We start from the raw sequence: 20,386 nt of genomic DNA, 5'->3' as shown, positions 1-20,386 counted from the left end.
TTCCTTCCTGGAACATTTTCTCCATCCCACTGCTTTCTCTACTGAGCAGCCAGCAGCCATTGCCAGCTCTGCTCCGCAGGGTGACGGCCACCCTGGCACCTCCACTTGCTGGTTCCCTCCTTTTTGGCAGCCAGGCTGATGACACACACCCGAGCCAGCAACCTTGCGTGGCAGTGGGTGCAACTGGGGAATCAACCCAACTCTCTCAGGTCTAGTACCAGGCTCTGCAACCTGGAAAGGCTCGTTTACTGCCCTGACCTCCCCCACAGGTTAACTAAGACATTTGAACAGCTGGATTTTTACTTTAATCACTGTTGCTACTGGTACCGCTGGATCCAGCACAAACACATCACCGTACTATCTTCTTGGCTTTTTTTTCAGAATGAATTGCTTAGATGGAGTATTTTAGGTAGCTCAGGGAAGTCAGGAACCACTCAGAATGTGTGAAGTACCAGGGTTGGGAACACAGAAGAGAGGTAAACTACATCTGTAAACTAGACCATATGGCTAAAAAAAATAAAATGAAAAAATAAAAAAAAATCTACAGATTTTCATTTATATATATATATACACAGAAATTCATTTGTTGTCACACAAAAAATACATTTGCAAACATTTAAAGTATTTGACAATCTAAATAGTATCTGGAAACGTACACATTGCTTTTTTTTCCTTCTCATTTCAGAAGCGTGCTAGAAGCAGCACAAAATATTCTGTTCTTTGCTACGAAGTGGAACATACTTGCCTGCATTTTAACTGAATTGATCAGGTCCCTGATTTTGTTTCACAGTCAATGACAACTTGAATTCTACTGAAATAAATATTCATAGCGTGCATATTCCAGTCATATGTGTGAATTTGTTAAGTTAAAGCTTGTTTCCCATAATTTAAGCTATTAGTAAGGATTCCAAGATGGCTTTGTGCTTGTGCAGAAACTTGCAGCAGAAATATCTCCATTTTTTAACACCTGCACTTGGCTGGAACTGACTTAATGCTCAGCTAGTATGGGAGAAAGCATTTTTACCTGAGGGATAAAAACTGAGCTTTGGGTTTTAAAGGTTCACAATACAATCACGAAGTAAAATATTCTAAAATATTCTAAAATACATTAATTTTAAAAACTCCACTAAAAATAAATCTGAGAAAACTGCAAATATGCTCATGGCTGTTCTGAAGGCAAAGGAGAAATGAATTTTGGGAAACAAATTAGTTGTTATTCATTACTTTCTTCACTTTTGTCATCATTTGCTCTGTTCAGACCCAATTCTAATATCAGTGACAGAGGCCTGTAAGCTCTGGCTGAGTTGTCATGTTGTGTGGGACTGGCACGTGTTCAACTGCTGAAAAATTGTTACTGGGAACTACAAAATGCAAGACACTCATATATCCTAATGTAGCCATTCCCAGGATTCCTTGAGGTTGGTTTGGCTTACGCAAGGGACCCACTTTGATTAAAATAACTCCATTTTAAATGTTGGGAAAGCATCCAAAGGTGACCTTTGTTCGCAGCAGGGGCACCGTCCGGGTAGTGGAAGGGGAGATAGTATTTGGGGGTAAACACAGAGGCAGGAAGGAAAATCCTGTGCTTCTGCTTGTCATCTGTAGCTTGCCTTCCAAGAGAAAAAGGTGGGCATTTGGTAAAGAAAACACACGCCTGCAGCAAAGTGGGCAGGGGTGGGAAAGTATCCTGGCATGGGTAGGAAAATGGGGAAATAGGTAGATAGTGTTTGGTGTTACATGAGACAGGGAAATGAGTGCCCAGTGCCAGGTGGGAAAGAGTGACTCCTGGAGATGTGGCAGCTGCCATAAGTGTCTTTGCAAAAAGAAGACAATGCAGCATTGCAACCAGTAAACTTGATTAGCTAAAGCTATCTAATCAGTGCTAGGGTACCTAACAAACCGAGATGTTCAATTGTCACTGCTCCGTTACACTAATAGGAGAAACACCCCACCCACCCATTTTTCCCTACACTTTCTCTCAAGCTGCCCTTCACACCTGGAAGAAGCTTCCTATAAGCATCCATAAAACTATTTCATTAGCTTTCAGCAAATCCCTCACTAAAACCGTTCCTTATCACAGGTCCTGGATAATGTCTAGATTATGTGGGAAGCGGTAACATGCCACTCATGCCCACCAGTAGTCAGACTGTCTAAGGCTGGACAGGAGTGATGTCCTGATCATACTGTACCTTATTGTCAGCCTGTCCTTCCCTGACCTGCTGGCTTTATCTACTTCTGTGACAGCTCAGGAAAAGAATCCCTTTTTTAGCCTGATAACAAGATTTATGGAGCCATCATCTGTCTGCCAGTTCTTCTTTAGTAAATTCCAAATCCATTGGCCAATTTTAGCTAAATTTGGCAGTGAAGCAGAAATCTCAAAGATGGTTCAGCACTCTAAAAAAAACAAGATAACAGAAGGTAAAGATACCAATACTACATTCCCCATGGTAAAGAACAGTGTGAGCTCGCCTCGAGATAGAGATGACGGAATGCATGCAGGAAAAGTGTTATAAATTCTCCACTCATGGGAAACTCGGGCTTGTGCACTATAAAACCCATTATGCTGCCTCTCTAGTGAATTCTCTGATGTGTAATAAGTAGTGCATGAACACCGTGGCATAGCTATCATTCAGTCAATCAGCATAAAAAGCCAGTCAATCAGAGATAAAAATCTAATAGCTCATTTAGTTCTGGGGGCCAGTGAACAACTTGCTTGTCGTATTTTTCCTTTTGAGCTCTGTCGCTTCCCAGAGCTTCTTACAGCCAGAAATTGCCCTGGTGCTCCTCACAGGTACCATGAAGGTCTTGAGTGTTAACAAGCAGTGAAAGGCTACAAGGAACACACTGAGCTCAGCTCTGAAATCCTGTGAATAGACGAGTCCACAGACCGCAGGTTTCCAATATGCTCGTTGCACATGTCTGCAGCCCACTTGTCTGTATGCTTGTACATTTAGGGATAGCACTTCAGGGAAATCTGTGGCTTACAAAAGGCAAACATTTAAATGCAAAGAAGAAAAACAGATCTCCTGAGCGACCGTTGTTAGCAAGCTGCCTTCAGGAGGAGAATAAACCAGATAACATTCTATGAAGCGCGTCTATTTAATTTTTTTTTTTTTTTTTTAAATAAGGTAGTCTTACTAGACACAGAGGGCTGGATGTATCTTACATAAATATCACTGGACTCTGGTCGCTGCTATGATCTGTATCAGCAAAAAGTTAAAGGTCATGATAGCTTGGCCAAAGGGCACGCATAGGATGGTGTCAGGGATGAAACAGGGCAACATGCAGTGACACAGAAGGCAGATCATGTACAAAATTGGGGATATTTTCACACTAGACAAGGAACAATAGCAGCAGCTATTAAAAACAAAGCAGTACAAAAAGGGCTTGCTCCTTCAGACTGTGATGAGCCATCTCCAGCACCTTCAATATCAAATATCACGCCAGCATCAGTCAGTGGCTGGATTCATTCTCAATAACTATTTAGACTTACACTACACACCAACTTCATTTTTCTATCACTTCAAGTTCAATAGCATCATTACCTCTGGTCCCTCTGATCCACCACCCTGTACTGAAATCACTGAAAACCAAAAGCTGTGAAAGGGGATAAGAGGGCAACAGTCATGCAGGTATCAATCTTCACAAAACTGGATACACAATCTTCAGATGTGTATTACTGCAGCCTTACAGCAGCCTTCCAGTACCTAAAGGGACATACAACAAAGCTGGAGAGGGGCTTCTTACCAGGGCACACTACTAGGACAAGCGGGAATGGTTTTAAGCTGAAAAAGAGGATTTAGATTAGATATTAGGAAGAAACTCTTCACTATGAGGGTGGTGAGGCACTGGCACAGGCTGCCCAGAGCAGCTGTGGATGCCCCATCCCTGGCAGTGTCCAAGGCCAGGCTGGACGGGGCTGGGAGCAACCTGGGCTGGTGGCAGGTGTCCCTGCCCATGGCGGGGGGTTGGAGCTAGATGGTCTTTAAGGTCCTTTCCAGCCCATCCTATGGTTTTGGCCCCACATAATCTCCACGTAAAAAAGGCTTCTAAGAAATGTTAGAGTACATAAATGTCAGCTTATTAAGGACTGCCATTCAAAAAAGACCATCATATATGACAAATTCCTACAGTGCACAGTATGCTCTCCAAGACACAGAAAGTAATGTAGTCAGACAGTTTCAAAATTATTAATCAGAAGTTCCCTTTCCATTTCCCTGAACTCTCATTCAGTAATTTTCTTCACTGACGTTAAGTTAAAGAGTGATAATTCAAGAAAAAAGACTTGATAATGGTGGGGTTTTTTTGCATTATTCAAAAACCTTTTGCTTAGTAGAAGAGGGTGCATTACACAGAGAAGAGCATTCCATTGATGCCTCACAAAATCTTCTTTGCTTTCCAAATCACTGCTTTGTCTGGGTTACATGATAAAATAATTTGTAATCTCCATCAGACCGTGAAAAGCAGGTATCTTCACCAATTGAGAATAAAGTAAAATTGCAAAATGTGGCTGCACTAAAATTAAAGAGCAGGTGATGCTTTATTGAACTCAGAAACATCTGTCTACATATCGTAACAAAAACTCCTACAGTGAACAGTCACCAGTGCAGCTTTCTTACTTTCAGAGATGTTTGCCAATTTAAAAATGATGTACATGAAAGAGAATCAGGTCTTGAATTCATGAAAGTGTATTTGCCCCTACAGAACTGAGGAAAAGAAACACACTACGGGATGCACACGCTGGATGACAATTGTACGTGCGTGTGACTGCCTGTACTCCCAGGCATGGGAGAGAGAAGGATGTCACTGCATTGCTCCCGGATAATGAACCATCTAGCAATAAATTCTTCCAGCTGACTTTTCCCAGACATCCTCATTGCAGATGCAAAAGACACGGAGATGGAAACAAGCAGCAGCCACTGCACCGTGGGTTGGGGAGTGCAAGGGAGAGGTCAGGAGAGCAAGTTTCCCACCCGGCGTGCGAGGCTCAACAGCTCTGAAGGTCTGGGGACACCTACATAGGGCTCACCCACAAGCCCTCCACAGCCGAGGGATCCACAACCAGCACAAGAGATGAAACTCTAGCCCCAACAAAGCCAAGGGAATTTCACCCATAACTACAACAGTGCCAAGTATTCCACCTGATCGCTTTGAATTTTTTCCAAACACATTAACAAAAGATGGTGTTTACTTTGATATATAAAAGAATGGAGACTTGAAAAACTCTCTCAGCTTCGCTCAGGCAGTGTAGTGAGAACTGCTGTGTATGCAATGAAAAGATGGTGTTTACTTTGATATATAAAAGAATGGAGACTTGAAAAACTCTCTCAGCTTCGCTCAGGCAGTGTAGTGAGAACTGCTGTGTATGCAATGCCTTTTGCTCCCACATAATGTTCAAGGAACACTGAAGTTGCACACAGGATTCAAGATTTTCATTATTTTTAAAAATTTCACCCCATCTTTACCATGGTAATTTTTTTGCTCCGTACATTAGCTATAAAACAAAATAATTTAGATAAAACATATCAACAATTCTGTAGCAGAAAAAGCAGGAAGGAAACCAAATGTTTCCATTGATACATTTTTGTATCATACATAATTGCACTGATGCAGTGTACATTCTGTTAATCTAAAGCATTCATTGAGAAGTGACATCACAGAGTACCACATCTGCAAAATGCAGATGCTGAGCTCTGATGACATTATTTCTAAGAGAAATACGGGCCCTGAATAAGCAAATATATTGGCTGCTATTTACGGCTCTCTTTCACCTTCTTTGTAGCTTTTCCCTTTCCCCAACGGGGGCGAGAGATGGCCGAGGTTCTGCCCGTAGCTGTGCCACCGAGGTGAGCCGCGGAGTAAGAGTTCAGCTGGTTGTGGGAGCGCCCAAACTTACCAAACTCCTTGTGGCTGGTTTACGCTACCACAGTAAGATAGGTGTGAAGCTTTTTCCTCACCACCAGGACATTAAAACCTCCTTTTTTGCTATGGGGACATTTTGGTGTCTATTAATATATTTGAACATGAGCTTAAACTCCTTCCCTTTCTAGGCACTCTGTATGTGACCTCTTATTTCCTATAAACTTGTAGGAACTTTGTACGCTTGCCGTCTCCGTCTCATGCAAGTTGCTAGGTAGCACTAACAAGCAAAGGCACAGACGACACAATCATAGAAGCCTCATTGACACCAAAATGTCTTTAATTTCTTAACAGTTGCTGCAAGAACAAGAACTCACTGGGACAATGCATGGCATTCTTTCAGCATGCTTCTGACTCCGGCCATTCTGCTCTCTCGTGCTCTGGGCAGAAAGAACATGGTACACGATTGCTGGGGAAAATGGAGGGGGTTGCTCTGGGGTTTTTTTGCCATACTTTGCATAGTCAGGATTCCCTTAGGTTTGAAGAGGTACGATTTTTATTGAGCTTTGCAAAAGCAGGCTAAGGATGTGTCCTCCTACCAACAGCACATGCAAACCAGCTCAATACAGTATTATATACTATACCCTGAAGAACACATAAAATGTAGTTTTAAAGTTAACTGGAGACTACAGCACACATAATTCACAAGAGTAGAATTATATTTCCAGAGACACATTTTTAATATTATTTCTTATTCTGCTCACCCCAGGCAAATTTCTCACAATCAGCTGAAACAAGATCTCTGCTACAGGTACAGAAATTCTGCACTACACAGAAAGCAAGTCGTTAGAAATCCACATCCTCTTTTTTATTTTGGGAGAGGCATTGATTTGATTGCTTTCCAAAATTGAAAAAAACCACGCCATGCTTCTGAAAACCTAGCCCTTCTTTTGATTCAGTTAAGCTGATTTAGTTCAGTATAAAAAAATAGGATAAATGTCAGCGTAGGCTGTCTGCAAATTCTATCCCAAGGTTCAACTTGGTGTAAATTATGGAACACAAAACCTGAATTGCCACTGCCACAATGGCGTGCGAGTCAAAATCCACAAAGCAGTGACTGTGGTGAAGCTCTGCACAAATGGTAAGGGTCTTCCAGATCTTGATATGGGGTTTATTATTTCTTCAGATTAGCGAGTGGTGGAGCTCAGAAAGTCACCATTCAGGATACAGATGTGACATCTCCCTTACACTATGTACATACCCTAGCAGAATTCAGCTTGCAACTCTATCCATTGTCTGCAGGGATTTACAGTATGCTTCAACAGATCTGTAGGATGCTTAACATTTTTCTATCAAATGTTACAGAATTGTATGCCATTTCCATAAAATTCTACCTCATTTTTATAGATGCTATTGAATTAAACTATAATTTTAAGACATGCCTGCTACGGACTTAATTTTTGATTGTATTGTAATGAGACTCCAACATCTTATTCTTTATGTTGTCACAGTATACTTCACTTTTCTTTCTCCAGCTCCTTAGGATATATCCACAATGATACTGTACTTTTTACTCACCTCATTATTTTAGGAGAGGAGCACACCTTTTAAGTCAAGCCCCTTCCTGATGAGTTTCTGTGCACCTACTGATGTTGGGTTCTGCACCTGCAGCTACTGGCACCTTACTGAAAATCCAGGCCTTTGTTTATTTAGGTTAAAACAAGGAAGCGTCCAACAAATCTGATAGAAGCTGCACGCTTTCATGAATCAGTCTATTTTACAGGTTCCATCTGCTCTTAAGTGCTTCCCAGAGAACAAACACTGTGTCACTATACTGCATATTTCCATTGCACTATCCCAAACACACTTAAGCTGCTGACAGATTAATGCTTAGTTCACTTGTGGCATACATTCTTGGGTTCTTACACATGTTCTTATAAGGAAATGGAACTCACAAAGCACTTAATCACAAGATGGGGTAGTGTTATTGCATTGAACACACCACACTAACTTTGTTTCAGGAACAGGCTAAGGTACCTCTATATATGCCATTGTTGTCACTAGCCCTGCCAAAGACCCTGGAAATCAAATAGTTTTTGTCAACCTCAGTTGAACAAAAGCAAGCAGAAGAATAGCCCTGGGGGTTAGGGATGAGCCACCTGAGGAGTGTGCCGAAATGGCCAAAGGATTGCACTGTTTGCTGGAATGCAACTTGCATGGCTTAAGCATGCATGTATTTGCTTGAAGCCATTACAAACAGATCTTGATAAAATGGCTGCAAAGACAGGAAATATCAGGCAAATATAAAAAGCAACAGCAACAAAACTCAAGTAAAATACAGCCCAGCTCGCTAAAGACATCAGCAATCCAGTTAATTGTGGATTTACCTAGGAAGCAGTAACAGCAAGAGAAACTGGTATGAATATATACAAAACCTGAATATACACCATGAATATCTGCATTTGTGCCTGTGGGAAAGGTAGAGTTTCATGGAGAATCCTTTACATCCTTACCTGATGTAAAACAAGCTTGGCTAGTTCAGAGCAGCCAAGAACGTCACCTTGCCTTATGTTTAAATATAGGGCACCAAAAGGAAGGGATAGTGGTTTAGGGTGAGTATCAGAGAAATGGTAAGTAAATTTTCTTCCACGTTCAACCTGGTATATATTTGCCCAGTTCTGACCTTTGAAACAGATTTTATAGAAGCAGACTGACCCCCCCAGTTATATATACCACACCTTTATCATGAACAGTGACAGCCTTTTGCTACTGAATTGCACATTGCTGAGACCTTCGGTGAAATCAGGATGCACAAACCACCACTAATTTCTATGGAGCTGTGTCCTTTTCATTTATCAGCAAATTTGTAGTCACGTTTCCCTTGCTTAACGTAGCAGGGTCTGAGGAGAACTCTCTGTGGGTTTTTATGAGGGTCACTGGATGCAGTAAACGCTCTGTCTCTGATATCTCTGATATTTGCTAAATGCAAAGGTGTAGGCACAGTGAGAGTCCTCGCCCCTGCAAAAGGGAAGGGAAAAATCATGTTCCCCCACTGCAATATCTGGAGTAGGCTGTGCATCCATGGACACAATTCAACGCCCCAGCGGGTATAACCAGAACTTTCTTGTTCTCCTCAAGGTATCAGAAGACAGGAGTACTTCCCTGGGACAATGCTGCTCTCAGAGCAAGGCAGGGGGGTGAAAGCATGGAGCACTTAATAAGATTAACAATTTTAGTGAAAACCAATATAATTCTATTTGCATCACAGCTTAATGTTGATGCTCTGTTACATGAAAAAGACCTTTCCCCCCACCTTTTCCTCTCTTTCTTTCTCTCTACCAGCACAAGCAAACTTGCATAATTTGATAGCATCTGTTGATAAATACCCAGCATTGGTTGAGCCCCCCTGCGCTGCAAACATGCCAGCGAGACAATACACAGATGAACTGAATCCAGATGGGTAGCAACAGATAAAGCTTGAGTCTGCATTCAGGATGTTATCTTATTGCAAGCACGTAAACCTGCTTTTCATCTCCAAATTCTGAGATGTTGAATTAGTAGGGGTAATATTACCCAACTTGGTTACACATTTTGAAATCTCTTAAAACTAAAAGGCCTTACGCTGGTGCTGTACTGAGACAAATACCTATCTAGTTATTGTCATGAAACCAACTAACTTGTAGGACATTCCCTTGGTCATAAATTACTTTGTGTGATTCTTTCCTAGGATTTAAGAAGTGACACTATGTACCTTAGGACGCAATGCCTGTGTTTCGGAACACCTCAAACAGTACAACATGCAGCAATTACCCATTCTTCCCAAGCAAGATCTCCAGGCATATTTACATAAACATTTTTAAAACATGTATTTTGTGCCACTGTCTAAAGCAAAGTTCTCCACAAAATGCTGTGGTAAACCTTGCAAATTCCCCATATGACAAGAAAATTAATCTCTTACATGTTTTTCCTTTTTATGACTGTATATACTGAGGCTTTTGTTTTGTAGCCATGTAGGATCTAATTCCATTTTTCAAATTCTGCCAAACACACTACTGCATGAAAAGATTTTCTTTTCTCTTTCTCTTTTCTGTTTCATCAATAATGAATGGAGTAGAAAGACCTGGTTTAGAATGCTTCTACTTGTTGGCTGTCACTTTTGCCAGTTTTCAGAAGACTTCTGAAATGCTGGCCAGCCTTAAAAGTACATTAAATCCTTGGTGTGCATCATTCAACATACCTGAATTAATATGGAAATATATTCATGGTGTGGCTGTAATGAACACTCTTTGATTCCAGAACTTTATCTGCACTTCTGGCAGCCCATCAACCGTATCTTCCAAGAGTGCACTGCATGGCTAGAGAAAGCTGATTTTCCTCTAGGAAAGTATTTGCAACTGTGGCAGTATCTGTTTGATTTGCTCTCTTCCTTTCTTATCTTTTGTGATGATGGGGAGAAGTTAAAAGAAAGGTATTTTTCTCCCTAATTTTGCTATTTCTGGGCTTCTCATAATTGCTTTTTGGTTGTTTATTACTGGGCATTGCACTCCTCAGTATTCCTCCAAGATGACTTTATTTTGTTTGTAGAATACCTGGTTTTTATTATTTATTAGGAGACTTACATCATTTTCTGAAGGTTGGTTGGTTGGTTGGTTGTTGGGGTTTTTTTTTCTCTCTGATATATTTATCTTGCTCTCACTTCTGTCAGCTTTCCTGGCCCTTTTGGCAACCTACTTCCTCAGAGGCTTTCTCCTTAGAAGTGCTATAGCCTGTCTTTTGTTAGCCTTCCAACATTTGTAATCAGTTATCATCTTTGTTCAGCTCTCTACCCACAGTCATTTGCTTCTTGTTTCTTCCTTCTTACTTTCATCTTCAAAGTCACATAACTAAAGGCGATTCAGGTTTCTGTGTCTTGCCTGATGACGAAATGACAATCTGAGAACTGAGAAAAGATGTTCCAGTGTACTCAAGGGAAGAGAAGGGCATCTGGGAGCGGTAAGGAGATGGGAGAGAAGCACTGAATCACCTGCTTAACCATGAAATTGGATTATCAGGAGATCAGCAGGCATCTCTGTGTTCGATACCAGCAGACAGAATTTTCCAGTAGAAAACGAGAGTGGAAAGGAAGGAAGAAGCACCTTTGAAATATGCAGGATGGTTTTGCAGGTGGGCATAGGGTCACATCACACCGTCAACCCTTTCACTCTAAATTGCATAAACCAACATTGAGATGTTGTACAGAGAAGTAAGGAGATTAGAAGATTAGCCATTACCTACATTTCTGAAGGCCAGGAACTGTTGTATTTAGGATTTAGTGCAACTAGTGTTTGTGTAGCAGTCAAAATTCTCAGCATTTCCTGGAGCAGTCCCCTATGGCACAATTCTACTACTAATTATATGAAGCAGAGTGCTGTCCTAATGCATTGGTGTCGTTTCTTATACCAGGATTAGATAATTTAGACAGAACTAGTTCCAATACCTTCAAATGTTCCCTGTAGAGAAGGACTGGATTTTCTTGTTTTATGGGGTTAAGGAAAACTGCCTGACAGACCTTGACCAGGTCAAGAGAAATACAGCTCACAGAGATTTGATATGGTGGACAGGAGTATGCATCAACCCGTTAACCAATGTAGCATTATGCACAAGCTCAGTAAACACAGGACCTGAAAATAAGGATATTTCTGTTTTTCAGAGACATCCGAGTAATGCATTCTTAATAAGATCTTCCATTACATCTTAGTTCTTTCACTCAACCACTGGTAAATTAAAGAACTGATGAGCTTGTGGTCTACCACAACACCAGTAACTGTGTGGTCTCCAGGATTTGCTCACTGTAGTAATTTACCTTTTGCTCTCACTTCCATGTTCAGGTTTTGCTCTTCCTTTCCTGTCAACATCAGTCTGTGAAATTTCAGGTTTACTCAGCATCACCTATTTTGCTGCAGAAGCTCTCCGACCTTCATTTTCTGGTTTCTATGGTGGATGGATCATCTCACTAGGAATTTGGTCATTCATTGGCACAGTTCTTCTTTGACAATACTTCCTTCAATTTTCTGGTTCTGCACACCCCTCTGCAAAGCACCGTGTTTCCATCACTCATGCTCCCTGGCCAATCTCATTGATTCACCCTTTAAACAGACTCTGTGTTCTTCAGTTTCTTTGCTCTCCCTATCTGCTGCTCCTTTTCTTTCCCCTCCCTCCCAACTGTATTTTTAATTTTCAGTAACTTTTCCACTTTTTCAATAGAAAAAAATTTATTGCTTTTTCATCCTTTTCAGCCTTTATCTCTAAGGTTGCTTAGACCATTTTCTTGCTTAAATATCGTGATTTTTCTTTTTCACCACTGTTCACATCTCCACCACTAGGCACTCTTAATTTATTTCCTTCTTAGAAGTACTGCCAAGTCTCCGCTCTCTGCCTCCTCAACTCAAACTGACAATTTATTCAAACAAAGAAATAGATATTTTCTGACTAAAATCAGACTCTTCCTAATTCTCCCCTCAGAGAATGCATTGTTCCTTACAACTTCTCTATTTTCTGCATGTCCTCTCTTTTCTTCTCTTTCATCAGAGCTAGCATTGTTCAGTTTATCTTTATTTTTTAATGATTCTCCTCCCCTTTGTCTCCCTTTTCACCATGACTTCTGCCTCTAAAATAGCTTTTTCAAAGCAATACTTAGTTACTGTCAAAGGAATCCAAAACTCGTCATACGCTTCATACGTATCTATTTTTAACTGTTAATTGTTCCCTTGACATTACTTCCCAATCCCATTTTAGCTCAGGTTCTAACCAAACCTTTGTTTAGGATCATCAACTCCCCCTGCCCCTTCTTAACAAAATTCACCCAGACACTGAATTCCCAAAAATTGTTCTCGTCATCCTTCCAGCTGAATAACCATGCTGCGTTTTTCTCACAGCACACAGGTCCATGATATCTACTCATGCATTTGTAGGTTAGTTTTGCTTAGTACATGTTTAATACTCACTTCTACTTTGGTCACGTGTGTCCTTTAATTGGTGTATAATAGCAAACAGACTAATGAAAAGAGCTCCAGTAAGGGCTGCGTAAGTCCTTACTTTGTAAATTGCAAGGATACGTGTAAAAAAAAAAAACAAACCCTAAAAAAAAAAGATCTCCTGATTACAAGACAAAGATACCAATTATTTCTGCTTAATTAAAAACACACACACACATCCACAAAAAAAACCCCAAACAAACCACCCCCCCCCAAAAAAAAAAAAAAACCAACCCAAAAATCCCACCAACCCCCACACAAAAATCCCCAACAAACAAACAAAAAAACCAAACCAAACTAAAAACAAACCCAAACCCCGTAACTACCTGAATCTTTCAGTTCTGGTAGGAAGGTAGACTAGGACTGATATTCTTATTCTAGACAAAGCTTGAAGCTCTGAATGGTCTAACACCTTAATCTGAAAGAGATCCTACAGTGCAAGCCCCCCCGATCTCTAGAGATCAAGTGATCGTCGCCAGAGAACCCAGTCCTTTCAAGAAGGGTCTTAGAACGCCTTGGCAATGCCATGTGACGGGGGGAGAAACTGGCACTTGTAGTCGGGTCAGAGGAAAAAGAAACGCTGGAAACTTGGGCATGTAGTTCACTAACATCACTAGGAGATCACTGCCTGTAAAACTGAGATTCAAATAGCTCTTGGCATAAGCAAAAGGTGAAACTAGAAACTAGAACTAAAGCTAGTAAGCACCAGTATACAAATACAGAGCTACTGGGTGAACACTGTCAGGAAAATCTTGCAGCAATGAAGCTATTTTTAAAAGGCTTAGCCTACCTAAGAAATGTGGTATATACCGAATGAGGTACTGCAAATTAACACTGATGTTGCTGAACTTCCACTCAGGAGTGACAGAGTGTATAGGACAAGCTAGAGACAGCAAATTTATGCCTGAAAAACAGTTGGCGTGACTGGGGAGAACAGCGAGACGTTTTATCCATGTGCACAATATGTGAAAATGAAGAAAGGTCGACGGTGGCACACTGATGGTGGTGTGAGCTCTCAGAAATCACCGAGGATTACGCAGCTAAGTATCAGTTTTGGGCTCAACACCTTGTTGTAATGGAAGGATACAAAAAAAACAACTAGAGAAGAATCACAGAATCGAAGGCGCCGGTGCTATGCAAACGTAGCAAGCAAGCAGCAAAGCAGAAAATCTATTTCCTATGTGGGAAATGGATTGATCAGGACACAGATAACACAGGCACCAGACTTCAGGCAGAAAACTTTGCTTTTTCATTTTTTGAAAAGGCTGTTGGGATTGGAGGGGTCTGCAGGGGAGGAAGTAGGAAGGAGTGGGCTGCTGAAGTGCTTTAAGGGATTCCTAAAGATATCAGGCCAGGGACAAGCATGCTCCCTGTTTATCTATAAAATAGGTACACTGGAGCCAGAAATTGTGCAAATGTTGCTACAAACATCTGTCTTCTCGAAGAATTGCCTACCATTAAGCACAGACAATACACTCTCCAATTTATACTGGGTTTTCCCTCCCAAAGGGCCAACAAAAAAAGAACCAAGTGGAGTTTACAGTTTTCACGGTTTTGTGATGTATATTTTTGTACTTTCAGATCTGCACAAGAGATGTCTGAACTTCTCCAGAACGCAAACTTCTGATTAAAATAACAAATATTGTGTTATATATATAAAAATAACAAATATTATCCAGCAAAAAGTTTTACTACAAGCCCTGTGTTATCTCACATAAAGGAGAGGTGAGATAGAGTGGGGGTAAAGTAGGAAGACAATTATCATACATATGCTACAAATGTTCATATATATCCCAATTTTTTAAGAAGCTGTATAACACAACCATACAGAGTACAGCGCATGAGAAGGTCTGACTTACACATGGTCAACTGAAGAATGTTTTTGCTAGGCTATAAATATAACTTCTAACATCAACAGTCTCTCATAAGGATTTCTAACTGCTTCATGAGCAGTGGTTGCTAAGGATGGTCTGGCCTCCGCTGATTTATGCTAATAGTGTCAGCTAATTTCATGTGACCAAACAGAAGCAGTAAAGACTGAGCGGCTACCAACAACCTGGGAGGACAGTAGAGAGGTGGTCTTGGTGCTCACCACCGTTTCTACCTGCTGTAGCAGTCTGTCACTATCAAGCTCTCATCCCTCTGCTGAAGGTGTGCCAAGCAGCTCCTCACTCGGCTTACAGCAACAGCTCCTGGAGGCTCCGAAGAGCCGTGATGCTCCAGCCTTGCTCATGCCCCCAGACACAACTACTCTTGGAGCAAACGTACCTCATCCTTCCTTCGACAAACCTCTGAGGTTTACTTGGGACCACTGTCTTACCATCTCTAGATGACAAATCAATGGCACCATTCAGGAATGAAAAAATATATTTTTATAATGATATTACTTAAATAATATATATCATTTATATATATTGTATATAAAATAACTACAAGTTAATTCACACCTTTTGGTTTAGACAATGGGAAGAAATGATACCCCAGCTATTCAGATTTTCCCACAAGCTGCACTTTTTAAAATTTTTCACAGTTCTTCGGTAAGATTTCTTTTTCTCTTCTTTCCCCACGTTTTGCTCTAAACTTTAGTGATAAATGCCTGTGGCCATTTTCTAAAACCCCCGAAAAGTCAGCAAGGTAGGTTTTCTCCTTTCTGTTCTTTGTTCCGTTCTTTCTTTGAATTGCTTTCTCCACATTTTTGCCTCACTCTCAGGTGATCCCAGAGGTAAGATTTATGTTTACTACTCATGTTTTATGATTAAGACACTGAACTTCGGTCACTGAATTACTACTAGCCGTAGGTTCCGAAACCTGCCAGCCTCACACAAGCCTCCGGGCGACCTCCCCCACGCCGACTGGCGCTGGAGCCACACTTTAACCCTGAAGCACCAGCATCCCCCAGTGGTCCTGTTCCTCACTGCAGACCACTCTGGAGTTTTCAAAGTGCCTCAGAATTAGTATTCAGGACTCAGCCGAACTCAGTAAAGAACCATAGACAGTTGATCATAGCTAAAGAAAAAAAAACAAACCAACACCTAATTTATTTCCAGTCATTGCATATATTGTGTTACAAAACGCGCACCTGTAAGAGCAGGATTTTTTGGTAAAACACAGTGGAAAGGGGGGAAAAATCAGACCAAAACAAAACCTGACTCTATTGGAGAGCCTTTTTGAACAAAAGAAAATAGGTTAAGAGGCTCTTCCAAGAATATTAGGTTCTAACAGATATTTTTGGCTTTTTTACAAGATCACGACTCACGGAAAAGATACTATAGCAACCATCAATTTTTCATCTGCCTTTCGATTGAAGTGCACATACTTAGAAAACTGCAGTCCATCATATCTATTGAATTAGAATTCTAAACAAAAAAAAAAAATCCTGGCTGACATTTTGTTCACACAATGAAAATTCAACTACGTTCTCAGAAAACACTCAACAAGAAGCACACCCCAGCCACGCTTATTAAGCCCAGCCCTTCGCACAGCAATCCAAAGTTGCGTTGGCTGGGATTGTTTTCCCTCTTCCCTAAAAGACTTCAGTCACTGAGGAAAGGTGAAGTAATGGGATACTGCAAAACACCACTCGCAGGGTTAGAGAACAGGAGTGAGAAGAGCAGACAAATGATGCCCGTCTAACACGAACATGGGATGCTAGCACCTAACCAGCTTCCTCCCACTCCAGACCAGAACAGCCACATCAGCACAAGCCCTGTACCAGTGCTGACTCGGCGGAGGGAGGGCAACAACAGAAGGATGTGCAAGGCTGCTGGGGAGACAGCACAGCGCTTCTGCCCCACGCTCCTGTGTGGGATGAAATGAAGGAATTTCCTCTTGTTAACGTTGGAGCCCTCCACTAACACCTAATACTGCAGCACTGGAGATGGAGGGTTGTTAATTAAAACAGCCCATCAGAAAATCAGTGGGACTTATACATTAGCTTTAAGTCCAGCAGGAGATTATGAGCAGTGCAGAACAGAAACAGAGGAACATGCTTGTTCTCGCCATATCAGAATCTCACCAGACCCAATGCCACAGGAGGCGATGCGGCTTTACCAAGTCCCCCTGCTCCCTAAATTCAGTAGGTACATGGTGTCACTTAGCTACTTCTTTTCCTCTTACTACTCTTGTCGCAGTAGCTGAGGACATCTAGCAGAGTTTTATAATGGAAGCATACTTCCACTCTTAGTCTGCTGTGTAAGCATGAATACTTGAGACAAGGGGGGGAAATACCCCAAATCCAATCCCCAGAACATATCTCCTTTCTCTGCAGCCGAAGGGCTAAATGCTGGGGTCCCTCCTCAGAGGTAACCCAAAGGAAGCCTGCCTTACTCAGCATCTCTGAACCTGATCCTGCAGGAGCAGCAGTCAGCCCGGAGTGTGAATGTGCTAACTGAGCCATGACAACCCCATGTAACACCTCTTGCTGATATTCTGTTATTCTGTGGTTAAGGCTCATGAGGATTTTTGAAAGGAAGTTTATTTTTGCAAGCTGCCGAGGGCTGACTGTGACGTGGGGCAGCTTTCACTTAGGCAAATGTCTTAACTTTTGTTAAGGCTCCTGGACAGACAGGCAATTACTGCGACAATTACAACAAAAGCCGGGTAGGTACATTTTGGCTTAGGATGTTCAGTGAAAGTACACATTGCAGGTTTTACTAAATAACGGACAGTTGAGGTTCAGCACAAAAGGAGAAGGCAGCTTTTCATCTCGACAGCTGCCGTCTCCCTATTTTTTGGAAGGTCTAAAAAATATTTGAGAGGTCCTAAACAATGTTCCTTCCAGGTTATTGTCACTACCTAAAATGCAGAGGTTGGTATTCAGTATGACAGATCAGTTTTATGTAGTTTAAGCATCTGTCTCTGCCAGTTACACGAAGTGGATGGTTCTGAGAAAGCCAGCAACCATCATAATGAAAGTATACGTTACGACACAAAGTGTCACACAGCAGTGAAAATTAATCCTGCTGCTAAAGAAATGGAAAATGCACAATAAACACATTACCTGAAATTAAAATTGTTTTCGACCAAATCTCCAGAGCCTTTAAAGTTGTAACAATGATTTCCTATTCATATGGACTGCTTGAATTCTCAGGTGATTCCCTGTGGAGAGCTGTATGAATACTTTTTCCAGAGCTGAGGAAAGGAAAATAGATAGCTATAATGGAACTGCAGGAGCAGCCAAGCAGTAGATTGATTCAACAGGAGAAATTCAATGCATCCCAAAAGATTTCCTAGGATTTGCTCTCCCGCTGCTCAGGGCACAATTTGCTGTAATGAGAAACTGAGGATTTTGTTTCAGGTGTGCCAAAGCTTGCAGTGGTGACTTGAAGGTATAAAGAAAAAAAAAAACCCAAAAAACCAACAACTGAAAATCTCTCTTAAATAATGCTTTTGGATGAGGAGAGAACAAGGAAAAGCTCTTCAAGGTGGAAAAAAAGGTCAAATATCTTATGCAAATAGTATTCCTTAAGAGATACTAATTGGATGCACAGTTGGACCCTTTCCTTCATCTCCAAACTCCTGCGTTAAACAGCTTGAAAACTACAGTACACTTCAGTAAGCAACACCGAGAAAGCTTTATTGAATTATCTGGTAAAATTGTACTTGGTCTTACTGTAATCCCTGCTCTCAAAAGTGTATGCAGAAAAATCCTGTTTTCAGTTGTGAAGAACTGAGTTAACAAGTTATAAAATGAAAAGCAAGTGTGTGGGGGTTATTAGTATGTAATAAGGGGATATTTAAGCAGGCAGACTGCTCTGTTCACCTGGAGCATGGCACATGGTAGCAGGCTGCCAGGAAGCATGTACTGCTGCAGTACGACATAAGCCCCATTTGAAAGGTTAAGTGGGACACACATGACGTGAATTTCACTCCAAAGAAATGTGGAATTTGTAGGCACTCACGCCCTCCTTCATAAGCAATAGTCATTATGAACCCCGAGCTTTTCTACAGCTCTGAAGTACCACAGCCTATGCAGATTTCTCGCTAATCACTTCATAGTGAAAGCTCTGAAATGCTGTGTTGTTTTTCAAGTAAAGCCCAGGGTTTTATTCAGAAACAGGCTGCCAGGTGAAATTTCCTCAGGCAAAATGCGGAATGCTGATGCCATCCTGGTTTGATTAGGGAAGACGTGCAAACCTTGAGACGTTCATGTTCACAGCAGCACATCCCATTCAGCACTAGCATGCCCCTCACACTTCTTAATGTCACACTGTGAACTGGAACATCACATGGTGTAGAAGAACCAACAGAGAAGGAATGGATGCTCTAAAAAACACCTTACAAATAATGAACATTCACATGTGCATGACATTAGATCTGGACATTCAGCACAGGTTTACATTTAGTTATAAACAATACAATGCAAATATCCCAAACCCAAACCTTTAAGTCTTGGCGCTTTCAGAACACAGCCCAAAGCAGACAGCACCCACCCTTTCTCCACAAGATGACCAAAGTCGCATTACAGCTCCAGGCTCCAATCAACTTCAAGACCTACCACACAAAGTAGGATCTCCTAGAGCATCCTTCCTGATTGATAACAGGCCATCAGACTCGGAAACTCCCAGCACATTGCATAGCAACAAGTACTGTCCAGGAGAGAAGAACAACAAGTGCTCCACCAGCTCAGCCTCTTCCCAAAATAAGGACCAGGGGCTCTTTCAGTCCAGTTAGAATAAAAAAACCACTCTTGCAAAAAGCAGATCCTTCTGTAAACTCTATGTATAGAATATACAGAGAATATACATTATTTCAACCAGCTACCTGTCCTTCAAGCTTGACCTAACTCAGCATAAAATACAGAAGCCCCCATTGCAATGGAACCTGAAGCAGAAAGTCAGCTTCTGGTCCGGAACAGGGCAGCATCTGGACACAGGGAACCGTGAGAGGCTAATAATACTCGGTGATTATTACAGTTCCTTTCATCATTTGATTTGCTCTCAGTCTGACTGCAGAAGCAGAAAGGGAATTCTACCTCATCCATTAACCTGGAAAGCAAGGCAAGATGTGCAGCAACAAATAAAACCAGTAAGAAGCAGCTAGAGGAAACACAACGATCTTTGCTTTTAATGAGACAGCCCCTTGTCCCCCCCATCTTTGGAAACAGTTAAACCAATTACATCTCTTACCTGTACGGTTCCAGAGTCCTGTGGCCGTAATACAAAGCTTCTTCCCACGATTCAAGGTTAATACAGGCATCCATGGCACAGTCAAGCATTTTCAGCTGATAAATATTTGTGTCTGGAAGACGACCCACATTGCCGCTCAAGAGATTCTGGCATCTTGCCAGAACCTGCTCCCAGTCTGTTATTAGCCTTAGTTAAAGAAATATCTCTAATCAAACAAAAATACAAGTTCTAAATGTTGTTATCAAGGAGTAAGAGCTACAGGGCATTAAGATAAAAAAGCTGCCACCATTCCAGACTCAATTCCTGAAAACATACTTGAACTCAGGAGTGGTAGCTTAGGTAACTATGCTTCGTTTACATTTAGAAAAACAATTTCTAAAGAAGGCA

General features: G+C 41.4%; 1 protein-coding gene across 4 annotated transcripts in view; it reads right to left on the bottom strand.

Annotated features, from left to right (window-relative positions):
- The window catches only part of SMYD3 (SET and MYND domain containing 3), a 419,966-nt gene that overhangs the window by 30,610 nt on the left and 368,970 nt on the right, over positions 1-20,386 (bottom strand). For all 4 annotated transcript variants that reach the window (XM_055810875.1, XM_055810877.1, XM_055810878.1 and 1 more), the window contains one exon: positions 20,000-20,174. In XM_055810875.1, the coding sequence (XP_055666850.1) occupies positions 20,000-20,174 (175 nt within the window). The remainder of the gene's footprint in view (positions 1-19,999; positions 20,175-20,386) is intronic.

Source organism: Falco peregrinus, chromosome 7 (genome assembly GCF_023634155.1).
Source record: "Falco peregrinus isolate bFalPer1 chromosome 7, bFalPer1.pri, whole genome shotgun sequence".
Classification (NCBI taxonomy): Eukaryota; Metazoa; Chordata; class Aves; order Falconiformes; family Falconidae; genus Falco; species Falco peregrinus.
This window is presented reverse-complemented; position numbering and strand designations above follow the sequence as displayed.